Here is a 21079-nt window from a genome sequence, read left to right on the forward strand (position 1 = left end):
AGGCGACATTGATGATCTTTCGACAACAACGGTGAAGACAAGGAGCGGCGGTTTTTCGATGTCGGTGGCGGTTTTCCGGCGGCATTGAAGGCTTTTACCGGCGATGGTTATTTTAGTTTTTTTCAGTTATTTTGTCGGATCTTTAGGATCCTTTTGTCAGATCTTTAGGGTCTCTTTTCTCGGATCTTTAGGATCCCAATAGTGTCTGTGTCTAGTCCAATTTCTTCCCCTTTAGGAGACATTTGCATTTACAGGTATGTAAATAGCATGACGTATCCGACAGAGAGAAATAACAATTGTTATCCTTGTATCATTGTGATTTTATCACTATTAATGGATATGTTTCCCTTGGATTCAAAAAACTTTATGAAATTATTGTTCATTTTTATCTGAAGAGCTAGACGCCCGTTTACTTCTAATAAATCAATACCATAAGTCAAAGAAAATTCATCCCAAAGTGCACTTTCCCAATTTTCCGTGGGTTGATCAAGAATAAAATCAGGGACTTGAATAGTTCTAAACTTCTCACTTCCAACATCAAATGCAACTATAAATACGGGCCGATTTTCTCTTTTCCAAAATCTTCCACCCCAGTTAAGTTCATTAGTGCTCCCATATATTGAACCATTGACATAAGCAAGGATTTTCCACTGATTGTGGTGGAACTTCATCTAGTCTTCTCCATTCATTAAGTTGTGTATTGTCATCTCTACCTCGAACGTCTTCTCCAAGGGTCAAAACATCACAAACAACACGAAAATAAACACCCTTTTTAGATAACAAACGTTGGTGACAGACTAATTTGTGTTGATTAGTGGTTGGATCAAATCCAAACTGATATTTTGATCCAAGCAAAGGTGTCTCTCCTTCTTTGGTTATATACTTAATCCATGGTGATCGTTGTTGGGTACTGATATTATATATTCGAGCAGCATGGCGGTCCTGAGAGTCAACGAAGCAAATCAAACCATTAACAGGGTTTAAAATAGTATCAAACCTAGGGTTATACGAATTAGTTATAGTGTTAACGGAAAAGTGATTTCACTGGTAATCTGGTGAGTATCTCATATATTACCAAATCTTCATTAAGTACAAAACCACTTTTACTTTTATTATGATTATTAGTAGTAGTCGTAGTAGAAGAAGGGTCTGAAATAATAATAATATTACCTCCTCCTCTGATTTTCTTATTCTTCTTCTTTTTGAATTTGTTGTTGTTGTTGATGATGGCAGTGTTCACACCCAATTGAACAGGAACCCCAGAAGCTCTCGTCTTCATGTTGAGAGGAGCCGCACTAGGTTAATACGAAGTAGTAGTAGAAGAACACAAGGAAACAAGGGTTTCTTCCCTTAAGAGTAAGAGCCCGATGGATGAAAAAGCCTAATCTTAAACAGATCTGTGGGGAGACCCTAGGGCACTCTACAGCAGTGGCGGACCCAGAAAAACTTATTGACGTGATATTCAAATGATTAATTTATACATTTCATTGTGATATTCTCGACCACAACAGCTACTGTTAACCAGTGAATCTTGTTGAAGAATGATTAATCCTACGTGACACTCTAAGATTTAGAGTTTGAGTGTTGCACTGGAGATGCTCTAATTAGGATTTAGAAATCTTTTTTTGAAAGTTCTTTCATTTTTCTGAAGACTCGGTAACTTTTCTTTTAGAGTCAATTCAACCCTCAATTTAGATATCAAGGATGATGTGGAAACCACTCTATTTCTAAAGTTTCTTCTTTAAATATCTTCTAACTCATCCATATTTCAATTAATTGAAATCAAGTATTCAATCTCTATATAATGGATGTCTAGACACACACTTCAACAATATTATTGAAGTGGACCAAGCCTCCTGATTTTCAACCACGGCCTTTGAATGTAGTATTCTGGTGAATGTAGTATTCTGGTGACTAGTATTTCATAGATGTAATCTTGCTTCATTCTTCACTTCCTTTTTTTAGTCTCAATATTTGTCTTGGATTCGATCTGAACTAAGCATCCCAATTCATTATTGGGTATCATTTTATTATGATTGAAAACTAAAGAGTTGTACAGTTTCTCAAATAATATATCAAGCATCAACAAATATAGCAGAATCATCTATATAAATTTTAGATGGGGATGGGTAACGGTAAGTGAGTATCGACAAGAGACAGCATCACCATAAAATCCAGAATAACAAGGAACAAACCGTTCATATTGGTCAGCCTCTCATGCTGCAATTTGACTGAAAAGCAACTTTCGGATCTGCAGAGTGCAAATACATTATGTCATGACTTGAGACGACAAACTATACATATATCTATTATATATAGAAGAAGAAGAATCTAGAGTCTTGAAGAGGGATACCTCTGGGAGCTTCTTACGGAATACAACGTCCAGTCTTGCATCAAGCGTGTTCTCAAACACTATCTTACCATCTCGAGATGCTAAAACCACGCCTCCGGAGCTGACCAACCAACACATAATAGGGCCAATTATTTAAATCATAATTGAAGAACCTATTTTAAGAAACTGTAAAATCATGGATGGCAAGAAAAGAACGTGTTCCATTCTATTGCATATCAAGGAAAAGAAGAAAGTAGATTAATGAGAGAAATATGGATGTGTGCTACTCATTCATGGGTAGTGATAAAACTAGGTGGTCTTCTTATACAACCACATAATGTTAAAAAAAACCTGGTTGTGTTTCAATATAACCAAGGCAGATACGGGTATCAAACCAGATACTTTGCATCCTTCAGACATAGCTAATTTGCATTTGAAAGCAAACACAAACCCTAGTGAGTAAATGACTCTAGTCTCCAAGTTCAGTGCTTGCTTCTTAAACCCATATTTGTACCATCTCATTCTGCTTTTCGGTTTTCTATGTTGGAACATATGCTTTCTCAGAGGTTTCTGGTGGTTTTTGGTCCATCTCATATGTAATCACATATCACTTGTATATACCACCCAATGACCCAACTTTTCATAAGGCCGTAGCTGGCCCTATTATCATATTCATTCATAAGGAATTAATTCGGACCTATATTATAGCAGGGCATCGTATGATACTATAATGATGTGTTGTCTTTCACTTTTAATGGGTCCTACCTCGCCGATCTGTTTCTTACTAGTCACTAATTCTTCATCGTAGATGATGCAACCTTTTATAGATGTGGCTACAAGCTTAACATTAATTAAGTACAACTATCAAGAAATATTACGAACTCTGTTCCAACTTTGATCATGGTAGACATGCAAGGTGATCCAACTACGCAGGCAGCTATGATATGAAGCAGACTTGATTGTTTGTGATGAAGTACAGGCTAATCTCAAATAGTCTGCTTTTGGCTAATTTTAAGGCATATCGAATACGTGTTGGATTTATCAGAACTCTACAAATACCAACTAAAAGAGTAACAGGTTGGTATAACTAATTTTACTACTAGAAATGAGTTGCATAATCTCTGATCCGATGATAAGCACAAATATTCATTGGACGCAGTTATAATATCTGTCGAAGTGGGAAATTTACCAGTGAAGTCCATGAGCATTATGGTGCGAAGGAGCAGGAGGAAGAAAAACTTCTCTGTCAACAATTATTTCAGGCTGATGAACTTGTGCTATCTCCGCATATTCATGCTTAGCTGAATGAAGAACAGATTCTACCAATCCCAGATCGACTTCCCGGCAACGCAATAAAACGGCAGGCTCTTTCAGTCGGAGCAAGCTCTGAACACAAACAGCCCTTATTATTTTCCATTTTCTAAACAATGAGAAAGCAATATTACTCCTTCAGTTCAAGTAATTTAACTAGTGATTATATGCTTATATAGGATGTAGGCCTTCACGGTTTATTATCATGGCATTTAGGGTCGTTATCAGATGTTTCATGGTGTCCCATTACAGCTTATGTCTCGTCCCACTCTTACAATGTATCCATGCCACATAATGGACAGTTGACTTCACTACACATTATCTTTTCAGGATGTAATGATCTTCAAAAAAGAGTTTGATCTTTCAGTTTCATTCTCAAGTAAAACATAGCAATGTTTCTCTTCTCACTTTTTTTAACAAGTTATGTTCTCATTCCTGATACATAAAATAAGGGTTCTTATCTCAAATTATACTCTGTTCAAAAATAATTGAATAAACAAACAACAGTGTGACTATATGAGTTAAAAGAACTCACCTGAACGATCAGATCTTTCAAAAGATGCTTGTAAGTATGGTGATGACTGCTAACTCGTAGTAGCTCCTTTGCAGCTGCATCCTTCATGGAGCTAACCAAGTCATCCTGAGCTTGAAGAACTTTGATTCGAGAAGCATTAAGCTGCATAGAATACTCACTGCAAAACAATAAAAAAGCCGAAGACTGACTGTCGAATTCATACGAAGATAAACAAAAACTTTGTAAATCATAAACATATGACCTAACTATTTTACATCATCCAACCAGATAAGCACATACCAGGTTGAAAGCTTCGAAAACATTGAACATTGTGAAGATTAATTCAGTCAAAATTCAAATATGACATGGATTGAGGTTCAACTAAACAATTAGCTTATCAGAGATTCTGTAGTTCATATCTTAGAATCAAAACTTTCAGTTTATCTTGCAATCAAGTTAGAGAGCTGAAGTGATTTGTACTGATTCAGATAAGATATGTGAAATAAATTGGAGTGAAGTTTTTTTATACTGTACATTTTCTTACGAACGTCGACTTGCTTCTCTTTTCGCTCATATTCTTGCCTGATCTTCTTCTTTTCAGCTTCAACTAATTGCAATTTTTCAATGTTAAATTCCTGAAAATCAATCAAAACTCAGTAATCAAAACTCTAGAAGAGAAATTAGGACATAAAAATGAAGTCAATTACACTATATATTAGACAAATAGGGCAAAATTGAACATAAAAACATGAAAGTTTAGGAATAAAAACATCAGATCTAAAATTATAAACTACTACTAAAATAGATCGATATAGTTTAATCGAAGATTGAGACATCATACTTCTTCGGCAGAAACAGAGATCTCGTTAGCTTTTTCTTCCGCCTCTTGACGAATGAACCTCACCATCTGCTCAATCTGTTTTGAGACATCTGCTTCATTCATTTTCGGTTGATTTCGAAGAACACGCGAGAAATAAGAGATTTTATTTTCACTGGTTTTTTTCTTTTCTTCTTCTTCTTCGTTGGGATTTGAAAGAAGAGAGAGAAAGACGAAGGTCAGAAGAGACAGAGATGAAAGAGCAAAACACGTCTTTTTCCCGACCACATTATTAGATGGTGATAAGAAGTAGGGGTGTACACGAGCGGAGCTCTTAACGAGCTGTTCAAGCTCGGCTCGACTATTGCTCGTACTCGACTCGAATATTAACGAGCCCGAACTTAACACGAGCTCAAAATCAAGCGCGTTTACATAAACGAGCCGAGCTTGAACATTCTTTAGTGTATCACGAGCTACTCGTGAACAGCTCGTTTAACATACTCTTATAATAGTATAGTACATAATTACGTATTAGTATTGAAACTTGTACATGAAATATCAACCATTAATAAATTATCGGAATAGGAATCATTAATCATTATTATTGTATGTGACAAATGATCATTGAAGTATTTTGATGATTTAGAAAGTTTTAATTTGAAGTATTTTGATAAACGAGTTTAAAACAATGCGAGCTCGAGTTCGAGCTCGAGCTCTTTCAAACTTATACGAACCGAGCTTGAACAAGTGGACAATTACTTGAACGAGCTCGAGCTCGACAGTCAAATGCACGAACCGAGCTTGAACATCTTACTACTCGGCTCGGTTCACCTCGAGTACACCCTTAATAAGAAGTTTGGGTGTATCTTCAGGCGCCCCGCCTGTTTTCTCTTGGCTAACCCTTTAATATATCTCTTTGACTATAGATATCTATAGGCCCGCGTTACATGAGCAAATATAGATGTTTTTACTGATAATACAATGAAAATCATATAGAATGAAATGCAACAATTGATCAAGTTGCTAGTGGAACGCCGGTTTGTTATCATTTTGGAAGAATGAAGTGACGAACTAAGTCATTTACTTATTTTGGGCACAATCTGACTCAATTAAACTATTGAAGTGTTTTCATATTGTGTTGATACTTGATTAGCTTATAAAACAAATTATTTTAAGAAGTCATTGTTGGAGATTGTTGGACAAAGTCTACTGTGAATTCTTTCACGACGACGCATGGGTTTTATGGATGAAGAGGTGACAAACCAGTATTCACGGCTCTTAATCGTTGGAAAACATTGTGATCGCCATCTCTCCAAACAACATATGGAAAGTGTTTGTGTCCTCGTACCACGTCTCTACAAATGTTGAAAGTAAAAATCTGATCTAACTTTTGGTGCGAGTACTTAAAAATGTGAGTCAGTCTGGTGCTCTTAACCATTTCTTAGACTTCAATACACTCACAAACCAAGTCTAGACCATAATCTTTCTTTGCACTATATATTATTGGGTAATAAAGAGATTTAATAAGAAACATGATCGTCTAGTTTTGTAGCCGGTCTCTCCTTGTAGTCGGTCTCTCCAGTTTTTTTATATAGTAAATTAACCATGAAAATGTATCATTAAATTCTTAATTGTAATTTATCACTAATTTTAAGGTTTAATCGGTATTTAGAATGCCAAGTGATTTTCAAAGTTTTTCTACAAGGAGCGACCTGACGAGCCTCCAAAAGAATGATCCAATACATCTATAAGACTACTCTTTCGCCACATGTATTTGGTTGGGTTCGGACTTTTGGGATGTGGAGATACTTGCAAAGAGTGTGAAGTTTGTTATTTTATAAAATATCTTTTGAAAATCTCTTCGTATCGCTGTACAAAGCTGATAATGTTAAGTCTTATTTGAGCAAAATATCCAAAATGGTCGACCAACGACTATTTTATTTTAAGTGAGTGAACAAGTATATCCATGATCAACATTTGATTGTGCAAGTGGTTGCAAGTGTTGACATAAACTCCAAAAATCTAGAAGTTCTAGGTTTGATTACCACTGGAAAATAGAATCCATGGTAATCGAATTTAGGTTATTAAAGGTATAAATAATATGTTTGTTGGATTCTAGTCATTTTTATTATGTTGTTGAATTTTAGGCCTCTTTCATTTATAGTTTAAATTTATCGTTATCGTGCTTATCACCTTTTATGATGTATCGTTGTCATGTGATGAGTAACGCGAAAGTTATCCGCTTCAAGAAAATAATATATAACCATGAGATACCTCACAAAATCAGAACCTACCACGTGTCTCTCGCTTAACAGGGCAGAACAAGCATCTCTGTTCCATCCAACAGTTGAAATTTAAAGTGACATGGCATCATTCTCTGACGTCATAGCGCACTATCTCAATTAAAAAATTTAATTGCATTATCTTCGCCCTCTTTATTATCACCAGTAACAAATCGAAACGTGTACAACCCCACGTGGAATTAAAGTAGTTGACACGTCGATCTTAACTGATAATGTCAGCCCGACTTGATCTATGAGCTGGCGAAAATCTTTTTTGGGTCCCACTTTGATCCTAAATTAGCAGGATGTGACACGTCAGTATGTGGTCCACCAGAAAAGTGCTACCGATTACCTAACGGAAGTTAATTAAGTGGAGCCCACCTCTCCTTACTGGTTGCTAATTACTTCGTATGGTGGGTGATTTGGGAACTAAACTTATTGAAGACATTAAAAGGTTGGGTTATTTCCCTAATGGCCCCCTACTTTGTGACCAGTTTCCTGCCTAGCCCCCACTTTACGAGAAATACCCATATGGCCTCCTTCCGTTATAACACCGTCACTCTCTCTCCTCCATCATGTTTTCTCTCTCTGCCAACTCACGCCACATCATCTGTTACGCCACCTCATCACCTTCTCCTGCAGAGGTCGCCGGCCGGCCAAATTTCCGGCTGGCGACCTTCAAACTAAAAAAAAAAAGTTTTTTTTTCTCTCTTCCTCTCTCTCTCTCTAAAATTACTCCGGCGAAGGGAGACCTTCGCCGGAGTGGTCTGTCACGAGATCTGTTCTTCACTGAACAGACCTGGTTTGTTCCTTGAAGAACAGACCGAGATCTGTTCTTCACTGAACATACCTAGTCTGTTCCTTGAAGAACAAACCGAGATCTGTTCTTCACTGAACAGACCTGGTCTGTTCCTTGAAGAACAGACCACTCCGGCGAAGGTCTCCCTTCGCCGGAGTAATTTTAGAGAGAGAGAGAGGAAGAGAGAAAATTTTTTTTTTTTTAGTTTGCAGGTCGCCGACCGGAAATTTGGCCGGTCGGCGACCTTTGCCGGAGAAGGTGATGAGGTGGCGTAACAGATGATGTGGCGTGAGTTGGCAGAGAGAGAAAACATGATGGAGGAGAGAGAGTGACGGTGTTATAACGGAAGGGGGCTATATGGGTATTTCTCGTAAAGTGGGGGGGGGCAGGCAGGAAGCTGGTCACAAAGTAGGGGGCCATTAGGGAAATAACCCTAAAAGTTTTAGTAATAATTTCCTAGTTATTCAAAAAAAATTATTGAATGTAAATAAATTAGTTTTTATGTGCTTTAGCCCATTTCATTTCTTCGGTTTAGACTGTTTAATTTCGTTGGGCTTTAGACCAGTAATAATTCGAGAGTTATCGTGGTTATCATATCGTATCAGTGTATCAATACTTTTGTAAAAACTTTCAACAACAAAAAAATTTATTTTGTAATAACTATTTTAGCAATCTCAAAAACAAAAAATTTGATAATTCTTCTTGGTTGAACACCTTATTGTTCATTCACCTTTTCTTGATTGAACAGCACCATTTTTTTCTTCTACTCTCCCTTTTTGTTTATATGTAGCTCTCTGAGAACTCCAGATCAAGGTTCCACAAAAAACTCCAATGTGAGATTTCGTTCGCCTAATCAAAACCCTGAGTTTATGTCGAAGAAGAAAAAAGGGCAATGATAGTCTACGAAAGGTCTTTTTTTGGCATGTGGGACTTACTACCTTATGATAAGAATAGTGATGTTTACTTGTAACTTTAAATGAAAATTATAACAACGTTTTGGTAGTTATGTAACATCCTTTGGAGTTAAATCTCTTCTCTCCCCATTAAATATTTATCCAACACTAAGATGAGTCTTTTGTATTGTTTTTTGTTATTTTTATTGGCTACCATAAATTTTTATTGTTCTACAGTATTAGGGATTTAGGCTACAACACGAACATATTTTGCTTGGTGTTGGTTAAGAAGGCAATCAGGCATATAAGTAGTCATGCAAATTCTTGCAAACTTATATAGAGAGCTACAAAAGTCTTTAAGAGTACAGTAAGACTAGATGAACCGCCCAAAAAAGCGTCACCCGAACCGTTTGAAAGAGAAACAGGGTCGTTTTTCACTTAAAATGATTCAACTGTTGTCGTTTTTCACTTCAACAATGTCGAAGTTACCTCACAACAAATGTATTGTGCGCTACATTATGTTTATTCGGATTTGGAGCATAAAATGAAATGACTAAGTCGCAGGTGTCGTTTGCACCTCAATGAAAGTTTTCCATAGTTTAGTTACTACTGAAGGGCATTATGAAATGTATTCTAAAATTAAATCTTAATTAATTTTTAGGAATTGAAGAGCTAAAGACCAAATTCTGACGCAAAACATTTATTAATTCCATTTAAATTAATACAATAAAATAACCACGACATCCACATGACGATCTGATTGGAATTAGCTGTACAGAAAGGACCCAGAAATTACGGTTCCTTATTGACATGTGTACGGCTAAAATTTACAAGTGACCAGCCCTGTAAGCCCATTCAAACGCCACAAATTAGACCTAGTCTAACCCGCGATCATACCTGACAAGCTTTCACTTGGGTTTCTTTGGCAGCCAGTATCCTTCCTAGTGGTGCGGATCGGGCTTGTCCACGACACATTCTCTCGCGCTCTACGGCTCTACCACTAAATTCCTACCTATTATAGTGGTCATGAAACATTTGGCGGGAACAACACCCTGAAGGCCTGAACTTACTACATCGACTAAATGGCATAGTTACCCTGTTTTTGTTTTTTTGTTGAAAATGGCGTAGTTATTTGGTTGAATGTCAATATGGAACCAATACAAGTCAATATGGAACCAATACAAACATGTTGAAATTAGGACACCAAGCCAGGCAAACTTTGTTCCTGTCTAATGTGCTAACTACAAGGGCGGGTACATTTTAATCCAATGCATACCTTAAAACTGCAGGCTCAATATATAGCTCATCAGCTCGTGGGTGTTTGTTGGGCGTAGGGGTGCCCAAGTGTTTGTGTTGGTGTCGACCCGACACATTTAGCTCTCATGATATGTGTGGAACGACATGACATTGTAGGTACAGAGTAGTATCCATGACTAGCTTACCGAAGTTAGGAAATAGACACAACTTACTAAAACGCCACAGTCATGCCCCATGTATGTTGTGCTAGATTGGTTTGTGGGTAGCGCACCAGGACCTTTTAAATAATAAATTCGCGTTACTAAATATATCTCCTCCATCTGAGTTGTCCCTCCCGTCTTTGAATAAAGCGGATAATATCTACATTTTATAAAAGTAGCAAGACATTACTCACTGCCACTAATAGTTCACGAGAGTGTCGTGTTGGGACACCCAATGTTGTGCAAACCATGTCTAACGAATCGGATTACACATGTCTCAGAACCTCAAATCCCAAACACAAAACACAGATTGACACGATCGGTGCTGTAATGGTTTTAACGGGCCCATTCTGGATCGTGTTGTGTGTGACACGACCACATGACCTCCTCTACTTGGGCTCCTTAGTTTTCTTTGACCCCTACTCTGCCCCTAGGGGGGGCTCATACGGTTCAGGGCACATATATGACCCGTAAACGGGTAAACCCATAAAGATGGCCCTAACTCTACTCCTTAGCCATATCATCCAATTGGCTGCTCCCTACGAAAATGTGCTGTATACACATTCAGATATATTGACACGTGTTCTCATGACGTGGCTATTTTATTGTCGTTCTTCTTCTTCTCTCCTTCAGTCTCTCTTCTTCTCTCTCTGCATAGAAAAATTATTAAACCTTCATTTTCTCTCTCTACTCCTCTTTCATTTGTTTTTGTTTTAGAGAGAGAAACTATAACAGTAAAATGTCAAACAAACTCTACTAAAAAAGAGTAAAATCGTTGAATTTCTTTGCATTTTTGAAGAAGGTTAAAGAAGAATTCATCTTCAGATTTAGACTTCAAAGATTCAGGTATATCATTAAAGGCTCGATTTTTTTATTTTCTTCTTTGAATGTTAAAATACTTATTTACTAAGAAGAGTTGAGATTTTTCAATTTGAAATCATTCTATATCTCATCTTCTAGTTTCCCCAATCTTTGATGCATGATTTTTTTTTTCTTTTTTATTGTTGGCATAAAATTTGTTGAACTAAAATAATTCTTGATGAAAATAGACAAGAAAGATGAAAAGTTAGGGAAAATCTTGGTAAAATTTAGAAACAGAATTGAAGTTTGAAAAGGACTGGTTTTTATGATCCTATATGAAAATCCTGGGGTAATATTGTTTAAAGTACGAGGTTATTTTCGTCATTCAGGTAGATTTTTGGCTTCAGATGTCTAGACTTTGGATCCTTCATCCATAACTTCCTTCTTGCTTGTTCCAACTGAAAAAGACACTAATACCCTTTCTTATCAAGAATCATGTTTTGGGTGTTTTTTGACTGTGATTTCTTTTTTGGGGGGAGGTTAGTTGATCTAATTGAAAGTTGTTCAAAAACCCTCTCCAACCCAAATGGATTATAGGGAAACAAGGTTCAATTTTAAGGGTTTCTTTGTTAAGATTACTTATTTTATGTTTCCTGTAATTTGAAGACTCTAAATTTGAGACAGTTTACTCTGGGATTATATCTAGAAATCCCTTATATCTATTCTATTTAGTTTCTTATAAAATCTAATCATGATTGATTACCTTTGATGATGCAGCTATAAACATTTCATCAAATTACAGAATCTGTTTCTAAGTGTGAATCAGTTGGGGACTTGAGTATGGGAAAAACTGAAGCTGAGAGACCATCTAAATCTGAGAACCCCACTTCACCTACACAAGTAAGCTGAAAAATCGTTCTTGATCTCGCCAAAAGAGAACCATGAAAAACTGACTTCTTTAAGCTTTGTGTCTGAACATTGCTGTGTCCTCTCTATATGCAGGATCAGACCAGCGGACACGCGTATCCTAATTGGGCAGCTATGCAGGTTAGTTTTCACTCATTTTGTAGATGACTACATGTATTTTGATCTTTGTACTTATCGAATTCGTGAATTCTAAACTTTTTTGTGCCTTTATTATACGAAGTCTTTAGCTCATCTTAAAATTGTATGTTCAGGCATATTATCCCGGAATGACTATACCTCCTCAATATTTCAACACAACAGTTGCATCAGGACATCATCCTCACCCGTTTATGTGGGGTACACCTCAGGTAGGTAATATATAGTGAGTGGCTTGTTTGTCTGTTTTCTTCATCTTTTCAACTTTCTACTTGGCGGTTTTGTTTACAAGTCTCAACTTGGTTTAATTTTCTCAGCACATGATGCCACCTTATGGAACACCTTATGCAGCAATTTATGCACCCGGAGGTGTTTATCCTCATCCGTCCGTTTCGCTTGTAAGTTTTTGTCCCTTCCGCCAAACCCAGTTATCTACTAATTTTCGTCTATCTGGTTTCTAGATTAATAGGGTTTCATTATCGAAGCTCCAGAATGTTTTCTCGGTTGTGGGATTAGTAAAGCTAAGCGATTTGTTTAGCTTTAGGATTTGATTAGATGGATTCAACTAGATTTTGGTTTAGCTAACCAATGAGTTAATGTCCAGGTTTGGGGAATTTGCCCTAGTCTCTCATTGATCCCACAGGCATACCGAATTTACCCGGGAAAGTGGAATATAGTTTAAATTCATGTGTATAGCAGGAACTGGTTCAGTCTTCCAACAAAAGTGTAACTTGTTTCATTTCCAGATTGAATCGATTCACTTGCTACTGAACCCAAGTTGAGCTCTATTTCTCAGTATTAATGATAGTGGTTATCATCTAAAGTCCGTTATAGTGACTCATCCCTAGGATCATTTGGAACTTTCATATCATGATCATCAAATTTTGGTGATAATGATTCTAAAGCAACATCATGGTTATAAAATTACATTAGCTCATCTCGATGTCTTGTTCTCATTTTACATCGAATCTAATTTGAGAACGATCTGTTCTAACATGTTGACAAACTGATTTGTGCAGGGATTGAATTCAGTTCCTGTGGTCCGATCATCCACGCCTATGGGTGAAGCCATGGTACTGAATTACTCCTTTCGTTTTCCATACTTGCCATGATTTTGTAACCTATTCCTTCATCCTTGTGCACATTAATGTAAATAAATTAGGATATGATGCAGGTTGAAACTCCTTTGACTATGGCAACGCCTGCAAAGTCGTCAAGTAACAAAGATCAGGGCTTAATTAAGAAGCTGAAAGGGTTTGGTGGGTTAGTAGTATCACTAGGCAATGGCGGTACTGGGAGTGGTGAAGCATCACATTCACACAGGTTTGTCTATATCCAGAGATAAATATTTAAGATGTTAGAAATATGACAACTGTTTTGCTTGCTGAACTTTTGAACATTATGACCATGGATATAGCGGAGACTACAAGACTGAGGGATCGAGTGATGGAAGTAATGGCAATACAGGAGTAAGGACTATCCTTATTTGTTTCAATTGAATCCTCAGTTGCAGTGGAAACGGCAATTGTTCTGTTCATTAACAATTTTGTTATATGCAGAAGGAAAAACCACGGAGGAAAAGGAGTTGCGATGATATGGCATCACCAGGTAACGATAAGTTTGTATTCAAACTTGAGGCATGGGTTTTTGCCTAGTAGTTTCAAACTTGAGTTTTTTTAGTTTAATTCGAGCTTTCTCTCAATATTGGTTAGCTACTACTTCTTTAGACATTTGTTCAAACTTAGTTTGTTGTTAACAGGGGAGGATGACAAAGTTGAGGCAATTGTGAGTCCCAAAGTTGGTGGGGTTGCAAGTACGACACCAAACACGGATCTGGGTATCACTGTCCTTTCTACTGATGTCGTAGGGCATCCAGTAGCTCCTAGTGTGACAACAAAGACGATCACTGCTAATTTTCCTCCAGCTTCAGGTGCAGACGGCGTAGCACGTGATGGTTTAGCTACTGGACTCTGGAATAAAGTACGGTTTGAAATGTTATCATCATCTTCTGATCTTTAGTGTTTCGTTTCCCTTATAGTAAATAAGTCATTTTCTCATCTTTGTGACATTTATTTCCTTAGAGCGAGAGGGAACTAAAACGTGAGAGAAGGAAACAGTCCAACAGAGAATCTGCTAGAAGGTCAAGGTTGAGAAAACAGGTACTACAAATTTCTTATACTTCAATTTATTTTATACTCGCTGTTGCCACTATATGAGCAAAGGATCTGTTTTTATTGGAGCTTTCTTCTTACAGGCGGAGACTGAAGGCCTTGCTGTGAAAGTTGAATCTTTGAACACTGAGAATCTGTCTCTCAGGTCTGAGTTAAGTCGATTATCAGAGAAATCGGAGAAACTGAGGCTCGAAAATGCTGCATTAAAGGTAATCCTCCTTTTGCATCTAACTATTAGACAATACAATGCCATATCAAAATCTAATCAGATACTTGGGCTCGATGCCCATCAAAGAGTCGGCTCGGTGACTTGGGTTGTCAAGTTGGTTGTCGATTTGTTATTCAAATTTAACTCAAATGGTTAAAATCTTACAGGAAAAACTGAAAAGTGGGCAACTCGGACAAGCTACTGAAAACTTCTTATCCAAAGTTAACAACTCCGGTTCTGATGATGGAAGTAGAGGAGAAACTGAGGTTCATGAAAACTCAAATTCAAGCAGAAAACTACATCAGCTTCTAAAATCAAGTCCTAGGTCGGACACCGTAGTTGCAGGCTGATCAAAGAGCCGGGTATTTCTGCACTGAGGGGTTGGGTTTATTTTTCTTTCCCTACTCCTCGCTTTGATTTATAAAACTTACAGACCCAGAGTTATTCTGTTAACACCAAGTAAACTTAGGTTTGGATAGGATGAACGCAGATTATCCTTTAGGTTAGTGTCTGATTTTTAACTGTAAGTTTTTCTTTTATGTGGTGGGATTACTGATTTCTGATAATCTCATTATTATTAAACTCCTCACAGTTATAGAAACTGATGTAAAGTAAAAAAAGAAACTTAGTCCTCTTTGAGACATCATCAAAAATTCTAAATTGATATGGTTTTGTGTACTTATTTTTTTTTTTATCTTGGAGCCGGTCGCTTATTTTCTGACCCCAAGTATTAAATTTATGTGTGAATATGAACCTCTCGTCTGTCCCGAGAAACAGTCATGAGCCCAAACTTAATTATGGTTGTTGATATTGTCCTTGGAGCCACAGCAAGAGATACTAGTAGAATATTTCCAGAGGGGAAGTGGTTGTTAGAGAAAAACTTTCTTAAATGGATGTAGTTTTCAACCTTTTGAATGATCATGGGTTACAGAGGCAACTGAGGGTACTATTTGATGACCTATTCAAGCAGCCCATGTATAGCCAACGCGGCCATTCACGTCCCAACCATTTTCCTCAGAATTATCAGCTTCAGCTATCTGGTATGGCTTAGCTACTGTTATTTACTGGCCTGGCAGATCTGAAGTGTTAATGAACTCTTAACTCCCTAGATAAAGATCAATGGGCAGATAATTCAAACGAGAGAAAGCATAGGGATGTAAAAATATAACAGCACAAGATACAACTTGCTCATTGTGGTACACAAGCTACAATTACAAAAACATGTTATCATTAGAAGCACTAAAAATAGAAGGGAACTGCCTTGAGTTCATGTCAGTGCTACCTAAAACCTGACCATAACTTAGCCACTGACTTGAACTAGGGTTTTCAGTTTCTTCAACCCAATCTGAAGTCATGTCTATATCATCAACTAAAATGGGATCACTCTCTAATGGGTTTGATTTCATTCGATTTGTTAATTTAAGATTGTAATTTATATAGAGAAGGTCACCTAACGTTTCTTTATCCAGTTTATTGCGTTTCTCCGAATGTATCTGCTGAAAAGAACTCCAATTCCTCTCAAAAGTAGATACACTACAAACTTGACTCAGGATTCGAACTGCAACTCGCTGAAGCCCTGGTGCTGAATCACCATATTGTTCCCACCACATACCTGCATGTAATAGGTTCTTCAAAATTTCAGTAGAAAACTTAGTTCGTAAAGAAAAGAAAATCATACAACAGATATATAAACGTACTCAGAGATGCATGAATTGTATGAAACAAAGGAGGAGGGCAGCAATTATACAAAAATTCACTGTGTTTTTGTGGTATAGAACTCCGGTAAAGCCTATTTGGCATAACCCCATCTCCGTACCAGCTGTATTGCCCCTGATGATCAGCACCCACGCCAACTCAGGCGAAATTCCACATGGTGTAAGGTTCTTTTCATGGTACTGGCCCACGTATCAGGGGTTTTCACTTGACAATTGAGCTCAGCCAAAACGCCTAGCTGATATCTAAGACAAGGTTCTACCTTATAACGCAAGTCTGGGAGGTCTTCGGTGCACATGAACCTTCTGGTTCACATCACCATGTCCATTAGCATTGGTTATTCTCATCATTTCTTCTATCAAATATAGGCTTCAAGAGTACGCGCTCCTCTGAGAAATGGGTTTTCATAAACGAAAAATCCCCTGGACTCTCAGTAGCAGTACAAGATAACTGAAAACAGTTCACGAAAAATATGTTGAAATTTCGAAATTCATGATTTTTGTTTGCATCTCCTGGGGGGAACGCCTCAAAAGACCTTCCTTATACCATGGTAGATGCAAAGAACGACAATCTTCTACTACGAGGTTTAATGAGCAAACTATACTTACCAGGTGAGATCGTGTTTCGAGCCTCCTTCGCAAGATTACAATTAAACATGCCCTGCGATTTTTTAAATACAAAAATTTGAGTTGTTATATCGTGTCTTAGTTCTGGCGTAGGAAGTAATTTCTCCAAAACTTTTAAGAACTCTTCCTTTATAGTTCCAAGAAACTTCACTTCTGGATTGTATTGGATACTCGGATTCAAGAATGCTGCTGCTGCATGTAAAGGTGAATGGAGTTGGTTTTGCCACCGTCTATCGACTATGTCTAAGAAAGTTTTGCATTTATTCTCATCCATAATATAATATGTTCTAATCGATTCCTTCGCTCTTGTCATGGATTCATATATATAACCCACTGCGGGTTTCCCGCCAGCAACTTCTCTCAACACCTTAAGTATAGGTTCTGAAATCGCCACAACCTCGTCCACTGCCCTCCAGAATTCGTTGTCTACAAGAATTGCCATACACGATATACTCTGTGGTTTATTCGCATATGAAGGATTTGTTGTATATTCCGGACTATTGAACATATGTTTCAGCCTTGATCTTTGTTTCGACATGAACTGCAAAGAAAGAAAATTTGAAGTGGATTTTGTTATACTAGTACGAACAAGTTCTTGTCCCCCGGTGAACTTTTTCATTAGATTAAGCACCCATGAGTGATTGTATATGAACTTCGAAATAGATTGTGCCTGTAAGATGCATCTGTTTACCCAATCAATCTTCGAAAAGTCTTCCAAGATTAAATTCAAACAACCGGAAGCACAAGGGGTACAGAATATGGTGCTATAATTCTGCATTATGTGATTTCCAACAGCGGCATAATTTAATGCATTATCCATGATGACCTGAACTACATTTTCCGCTCCAAAATCTTGAATAACTGAATCAAATAAATCTACGAGACACTTCGTATTCTTGAAATATGTTGAAGCATCAACAGATTTGTGGAAGAAAGTTCCAGAGGGTGATGAAACGAGGAAGTTTATTAGAGCTCTTGATTTATTATCGGTCCATGTATCGGCTATAATCGTGCAACCAGTGACAGACCACTCTCCCTCGATTTCTCTTGATTGTAAGTTAACTTCGTTCTTGATCCTCTCAAGCCATGATGTCTTGAGGTCTTCAGAAGATGGACCTCTAAACCCAAACCCACTCTTCGATACAGCATCGATCATCGACTGATAAGCAGGAGAACGGGCAATACTAAAGTCCAGCTTATTTTCGAAAAAGAATAAAGCAATACTTCGTTCTGCATCTTCCCTGTCATATAATGAATGTGGTGCAACCGGCGGGGGTGCACCCACCGTTCCGGAAGGGAAGATTCTTGATATCGGAGAAGTTATGGGCTCAACACATGAGGTGGGAGGTTTACTTACAGCCACATTTGTAGTGGGTTTAGTTTCTACTATTCGTTGTTTTTTAACACTAGTCGCTTCCTTGCCTTCTTCCTTTAATGCTATTATTGTTCTTACCCGATCCGTCACATCATCTCTAACTTTGCTACATGGATGAACACCTTTACTTGGAAGTCGAGATAAATGATGTTTCAATCTACTAATGCCGCCATTCAAAACCTTAAGGCAAAATTTACATCTTACCTTGTTTCCTTCTAATTTCTCACAGTACTCCCAACATACATCTTTTTCTCGAACCACTGCTAGAAGATTAGTAGGAGAAACTTATTAGTGAACCAATCCTTGCCTTCTCAGACAACAACTAATGACCTAAAAACATTTCAGATGCTTGAACCCGACTTTGAGAATACGAATTATTCACAATTAGCTCCAAACTCCGAATAGATTTAATATGAGTTATACGTTAATCGTGAAAAAAGTCGTTTTTAACTCAGCGTGATTGGCAACTACGACAAACATCACCATCATCGCTAGGCATACACATCTTAAGCAGAAGCAAACAACCACATGGTACATAGTATATGAGGTTATTAAGGTATTAACTATAAGAAACAAACAGGGTAGTATAGTATAAGAAATAGCGAAACGGAAAAGGTTAAGTACAACATAACTTACTTAAATTGCAAGAACAATGTTCTCTTCCTACGTGACCTGAAAATGAAATAGTGAAAGATTAGATTGGACTCCAACTAAACCCATAGTTTCTACCAATACATGTAAACTATTGTCCTCATCTTATTACTAATAACTTCGAGCTTCTTTTCGCAGTCTTAGGACCTCTTTTTCAGAGCATTCTTCGAATATCTAGTCTATATCTTATAACAAGTTACCCACATCATGAAAGTCCATTTTCCTCTTGTTTATAACCTTAGAAGGTTTATTTGATATCTAATTGTTGATTTATTTGATATTGTCATCATGATTAAATGAAACTTGGTACATTCTTCATTAGATCCGCATGTTATTCTTGTCATGCATTTACAATCATGTAGTTGCAGAGCTACCAAAATTATGAGTGTGAATTCTCACCATTAGAGCTACCACATTGAAGATTACTGTTTCTAATTTTGTACAGTATGTAATATCTAAATGGGTACTAAAATTTTGAGCTAAAAAATAGCTAACCTTTTATTTTGTAAAAGTTTCAAAACTACATTCTAAACAAGAAACTAAGCAAAACCCCAATAAATTAAACTCATTAGGGAACTTAATTGACAACCCATTTCTCCAAGTACTTCAATCAAACCCTAGAATCCAGACACATTAAAGAACAATCGAATGCTTAAAATCCCCCTAAACCCATAATAGATAGAATTATACAAGGAGCTCTGAATATAAAGATTAAAAAGAGAAACGAAAAAACAGGAGTTTAAAAGAGTTGAGAAAATCTCACCAGAAAGTCTGAGAAGATGATAAATTTATCACGATTGAAATTTTGATTTTCCAAGCAGGAAATCGATCTCGCGAGATATCGTTGTAATTATTTAGGGTTTCGTCTGGGAACTTTGTTAACATAAAGTAGGTTTAATAGTAAGCTTGTGCAAGTGAGTATGTTAACCGTTGATTCTCCATCTTATATTTCTTCGAAGAGTATCTCGAGGAATAATAGGAGAAAGTATGAGGACTATGTTTTGGTGTTCTGTAGTTCGTAGTAGGGTATCGTTTCTTATCTTCCCATCTCCGGTTTGCTTAATTTTCGGTTCACTCAGTTCCTTTTCGTCTCGTATTTATGAAGTTTGAGGCCTTGAAAATAACGTCAAATTTGAAATCAAGAAAGGTCTATGTGCACTTACGGGTTGACTAATGAATCTAGGCCGTTTAGCCTCTGTAACATGGTTTCTACCAATTGATCTAAGGATCCGCCTGATACGTGTGAAAATGTGAGTACGGTGCTGTTTGTTTTTCATTTTTTTCAGATCTGAAATCTGAATTGTGTTCAGATGTTTGTTTTTGAATTTAGAAAAATCTGAAAGCTTGGCTGAATTTAGTCAGAATCTGAATTGACTGAAAAAAACCTCAAATATTTCAGACTTCAGAACAAGTCTGAAAAAGTGAAATAATTTCTGAAATATGCAAAATGACTTTTCTGCCCTTTTATTTTAATTTTTTTGTCTCAACCCACCAAAAGCCTCCACCGCTAGAGGACCCCACCACCGGCAATACCACCAGCACCACCACCAACAACAACACCTACAACATCATCACCACCAACACATACAACATCACCACCAACACCATAGATCATATCACCACCACCACCACAGAGTACCATCACCACCATCAACCGAACCACATCAGAGTACATCTAGCGAAGGTTTCCGAGATCTGCTAGATAGAGAGATTGACAAAGAGAGATTTGACTAGGGTTTCTGTCGATTTATTAGTGAGAGAGGACTGAGAGAGATTCGGCTAGGGTTTTTGTCGATCTGTTATAGAGAGAGAGGGAGGGCGATCTATTGATGGTTTTTGGAGAAGGGTTTATGGAGGGAGAGAGAGAGAGAGAATGAAAGATCGGTTGAGAGAGAGATCTAGGATTTTTGCCACTCTGTTACAGAGAGAAAGAGAAGGTTGCGAGTGAGAGAGAGAGAGAAAGAGATAAAGATAAGAAGAGAGACATAAAGAGAGAGAGAGAGATTAACCTCGTCGGACCTCCATCACCGGAATTCATTCGCCGGATCTTGTTAGAGAGGGCAGAAA

At 37.3% G+C, this 21079-nt stretch overlaps 3 protein-coding genes across 11 annotated transcripts; 1 reads left to right on the forward strand and 2 right to left on the reverse strand.

Moving 5' to 3' along the window:
- Positions 1 to 1991: 1991 nt before the first annotated feature.
- On the reverse strand, positions 1992 to 5399 carry LOC147552831 (V-type proton ATPase subunit E-like). Its single transcript, XM_086667776.1, has 6 exons — positions 4999 to 5399; positions 4692 to 4792; positions 4179 to 4335; positions 3522 to 3718; positions 2354 to 2453; positions 1992 to 2251 (listed from the first exon to the last, which is right to left on the reverse strand). The coding sequence occupies exons 1-6, from the start codon at positions 5098 to 5100 to the stop codon at positions 2216 to 2218; spliced, it is 693 nt and encodes a 230-aa protein (XP_086523902.1). The 5' UTR covers positions 5101 to 5399; the 3' UTR covers positions 1992 to 2215.
- A 5555-nt stretch (positions 5400 to 10954) lies between these two features.
- LOC147552832 (G-box-binding factor 3-like) lies at positions 10955 to 15325 on the forward strand. Of its 4 annotated transcripts, none has more exons than XM_086667785.1 (13): positions 10955 to 11251; positions 11984 to 12106; positions 12209 to 12253; positions 12385 to 12480; positions 12586 to 12666; positions 13288 to 13341; positions 13443 to 13591; positions 13686 to 13737; positions 13828 to 13876; positions 14028 to 14248; positions 14350 to 14427; positions 14523 to 14648; positions 14815 to 15325. In XM_086667785.1, exons 2-13 carry the CDS (start codon positions 12047 to 12049, stop codon positions 14995 to 14997), a joined length of 1194 nt encoding a protein of 397 aa, XP_086523911.1. In that variant the 5' UTR covers positions 10955 to 11251; positions 11984 to 12046; the 3' UTR covers positions 14998 to 15325. The 4 variants fall into 4 exon arrangements, with proteins under 4 accessions (XP_086523911.1, XP_086523909.1, XP_086523912.1 ...); XM_086667783.1 differs by having other exon boundaries at positions 11010 to 11251; positions 13431 to 13591; XM_086667786.1 differs by lacking the exon at positions 10955 to 11251 and adding an exon at positions 11654 to 11812.
- Positions 15326 to 15802: 477 nt separating this feature from the next.
- LOC147552833 (hAT transposon superfamily) lies at positions 15803 to 20152 on the reverse strand. 6 transcript variants are annotated; one of them, XM_086667782.1, is made up of 5 exons: positions 19776 to 19834; positions 18998 to 19033; positions 18566 to 18621; positions 16969 to 18467; positions 15803 to 16259 (listed from the first exon to the last, which is right to left on the reverse strand). In XM_086667782.1, the coding sequence occupies exons 4-5, from the start codon at positions 18140 to 18142 to the stop codon at positions 15859 to 15861; spliced, it is 1575 nt and encodes a 524-aa protein (XP_086523908.1). In that variant the 5' UTR covers positions 18143 to 18467; positions 18566 to 18621; positions 18998 to 19033; positions 19776 to 19834; the 3' UTR covers positions 15803 to 15858. The 6 variants fall into 6 exon arrangements, with proteins under 6 accessions (XP_086523908.1, XP_086523907.1, XP_086523905.1 ...); XM_086667781.1 differs by lacking the exon at positions 19776 to 19834 and adding an exon at positions 19508 to 19725; XM_086667779.1 differs by having other exon boundaries at positions 16969 to 18624; positions 19776 to 20152.
- Between the last annotated feature and the right edge of the window lie 927 nt (positions 20153 to 21079).

This window comes from Eschscholzia californica, unplaced genomic scaffold, assembly GCF_041429995.1.
Source record: "Eschscholzia californica isolate CP2 unplaced genomic scaffold, dmEscCali1.0.p SCAF_3, whole genome shotgun sequence".
In the NCBI taxonomy this organism is placed as follows: Eukaryota; Viridiplantae; Streptophyta; class Magnoliopsida; order Ranunculales; family Papaveraceae; genus Eschscholzia; species Eschscholzia californica.

What these genes read in the sequence shown, in the direction of transcription:
- LOC147552831 (XM_086667776.1), bottom strand. Translation starts at nt 5,100, where the DNA reads ATGAATGAAGCAGATGTCTCAAAACAGATTGAGCAGATGGTGAGGTTC. An exon ending in TCTCTGTTTCTGCCGAAGAA is followed by an intron (nt 4,793 to 4,998) that starts GTATGATGTCTC and finishes ATTGATTTTCAG; the next exon opens with GAATTTAACATTGAAAAATT. An exon ending in GTCGACGTTCGTAAGAAAAT is followed by an intron (nt 4,336 to 4,691) that starts GTACAGTATAAA and finishes ATTGTTTTGCAG; the next exon opens with TGAGTATTCTATGCAGCTTA.
- LOC147552832 (XM_086667783.1), top strand. Translation starts at nt 12,047, where the DNA reads ATGGGAAAAACTGAAGCTGAGAGACCATCTAAATCTGAGAACCCCACT. An exon ending in TTATGTGGGGTACACCTCAG is followed by an intron (nt 12,481 to 12,585) that starts GTAGGTAATATA and finishes TAATTTTCTCAG; the next exon opens with CACATGATGCCACCTTATGG. An exon ending in CGATGATATGGCATCACCAG is followed by an intron (nt 13,877 to 14,027) that starts GTAACGATAAGT and finishes TGTTGTTAACAG; the next exon opens with GGGAGGATGACAAAGTTGAG.
- LOC147552833 (XM_086667777.1), bottom strand. An exon ending in TCGAAACACGATCTCACCTG is followed by an intron (nt 16,260 to 16,968) that starts GTAAGTATAGTT and finishes TATTACATGCAG; the next exon opens with GTATGTGGTGGGAACAATAT.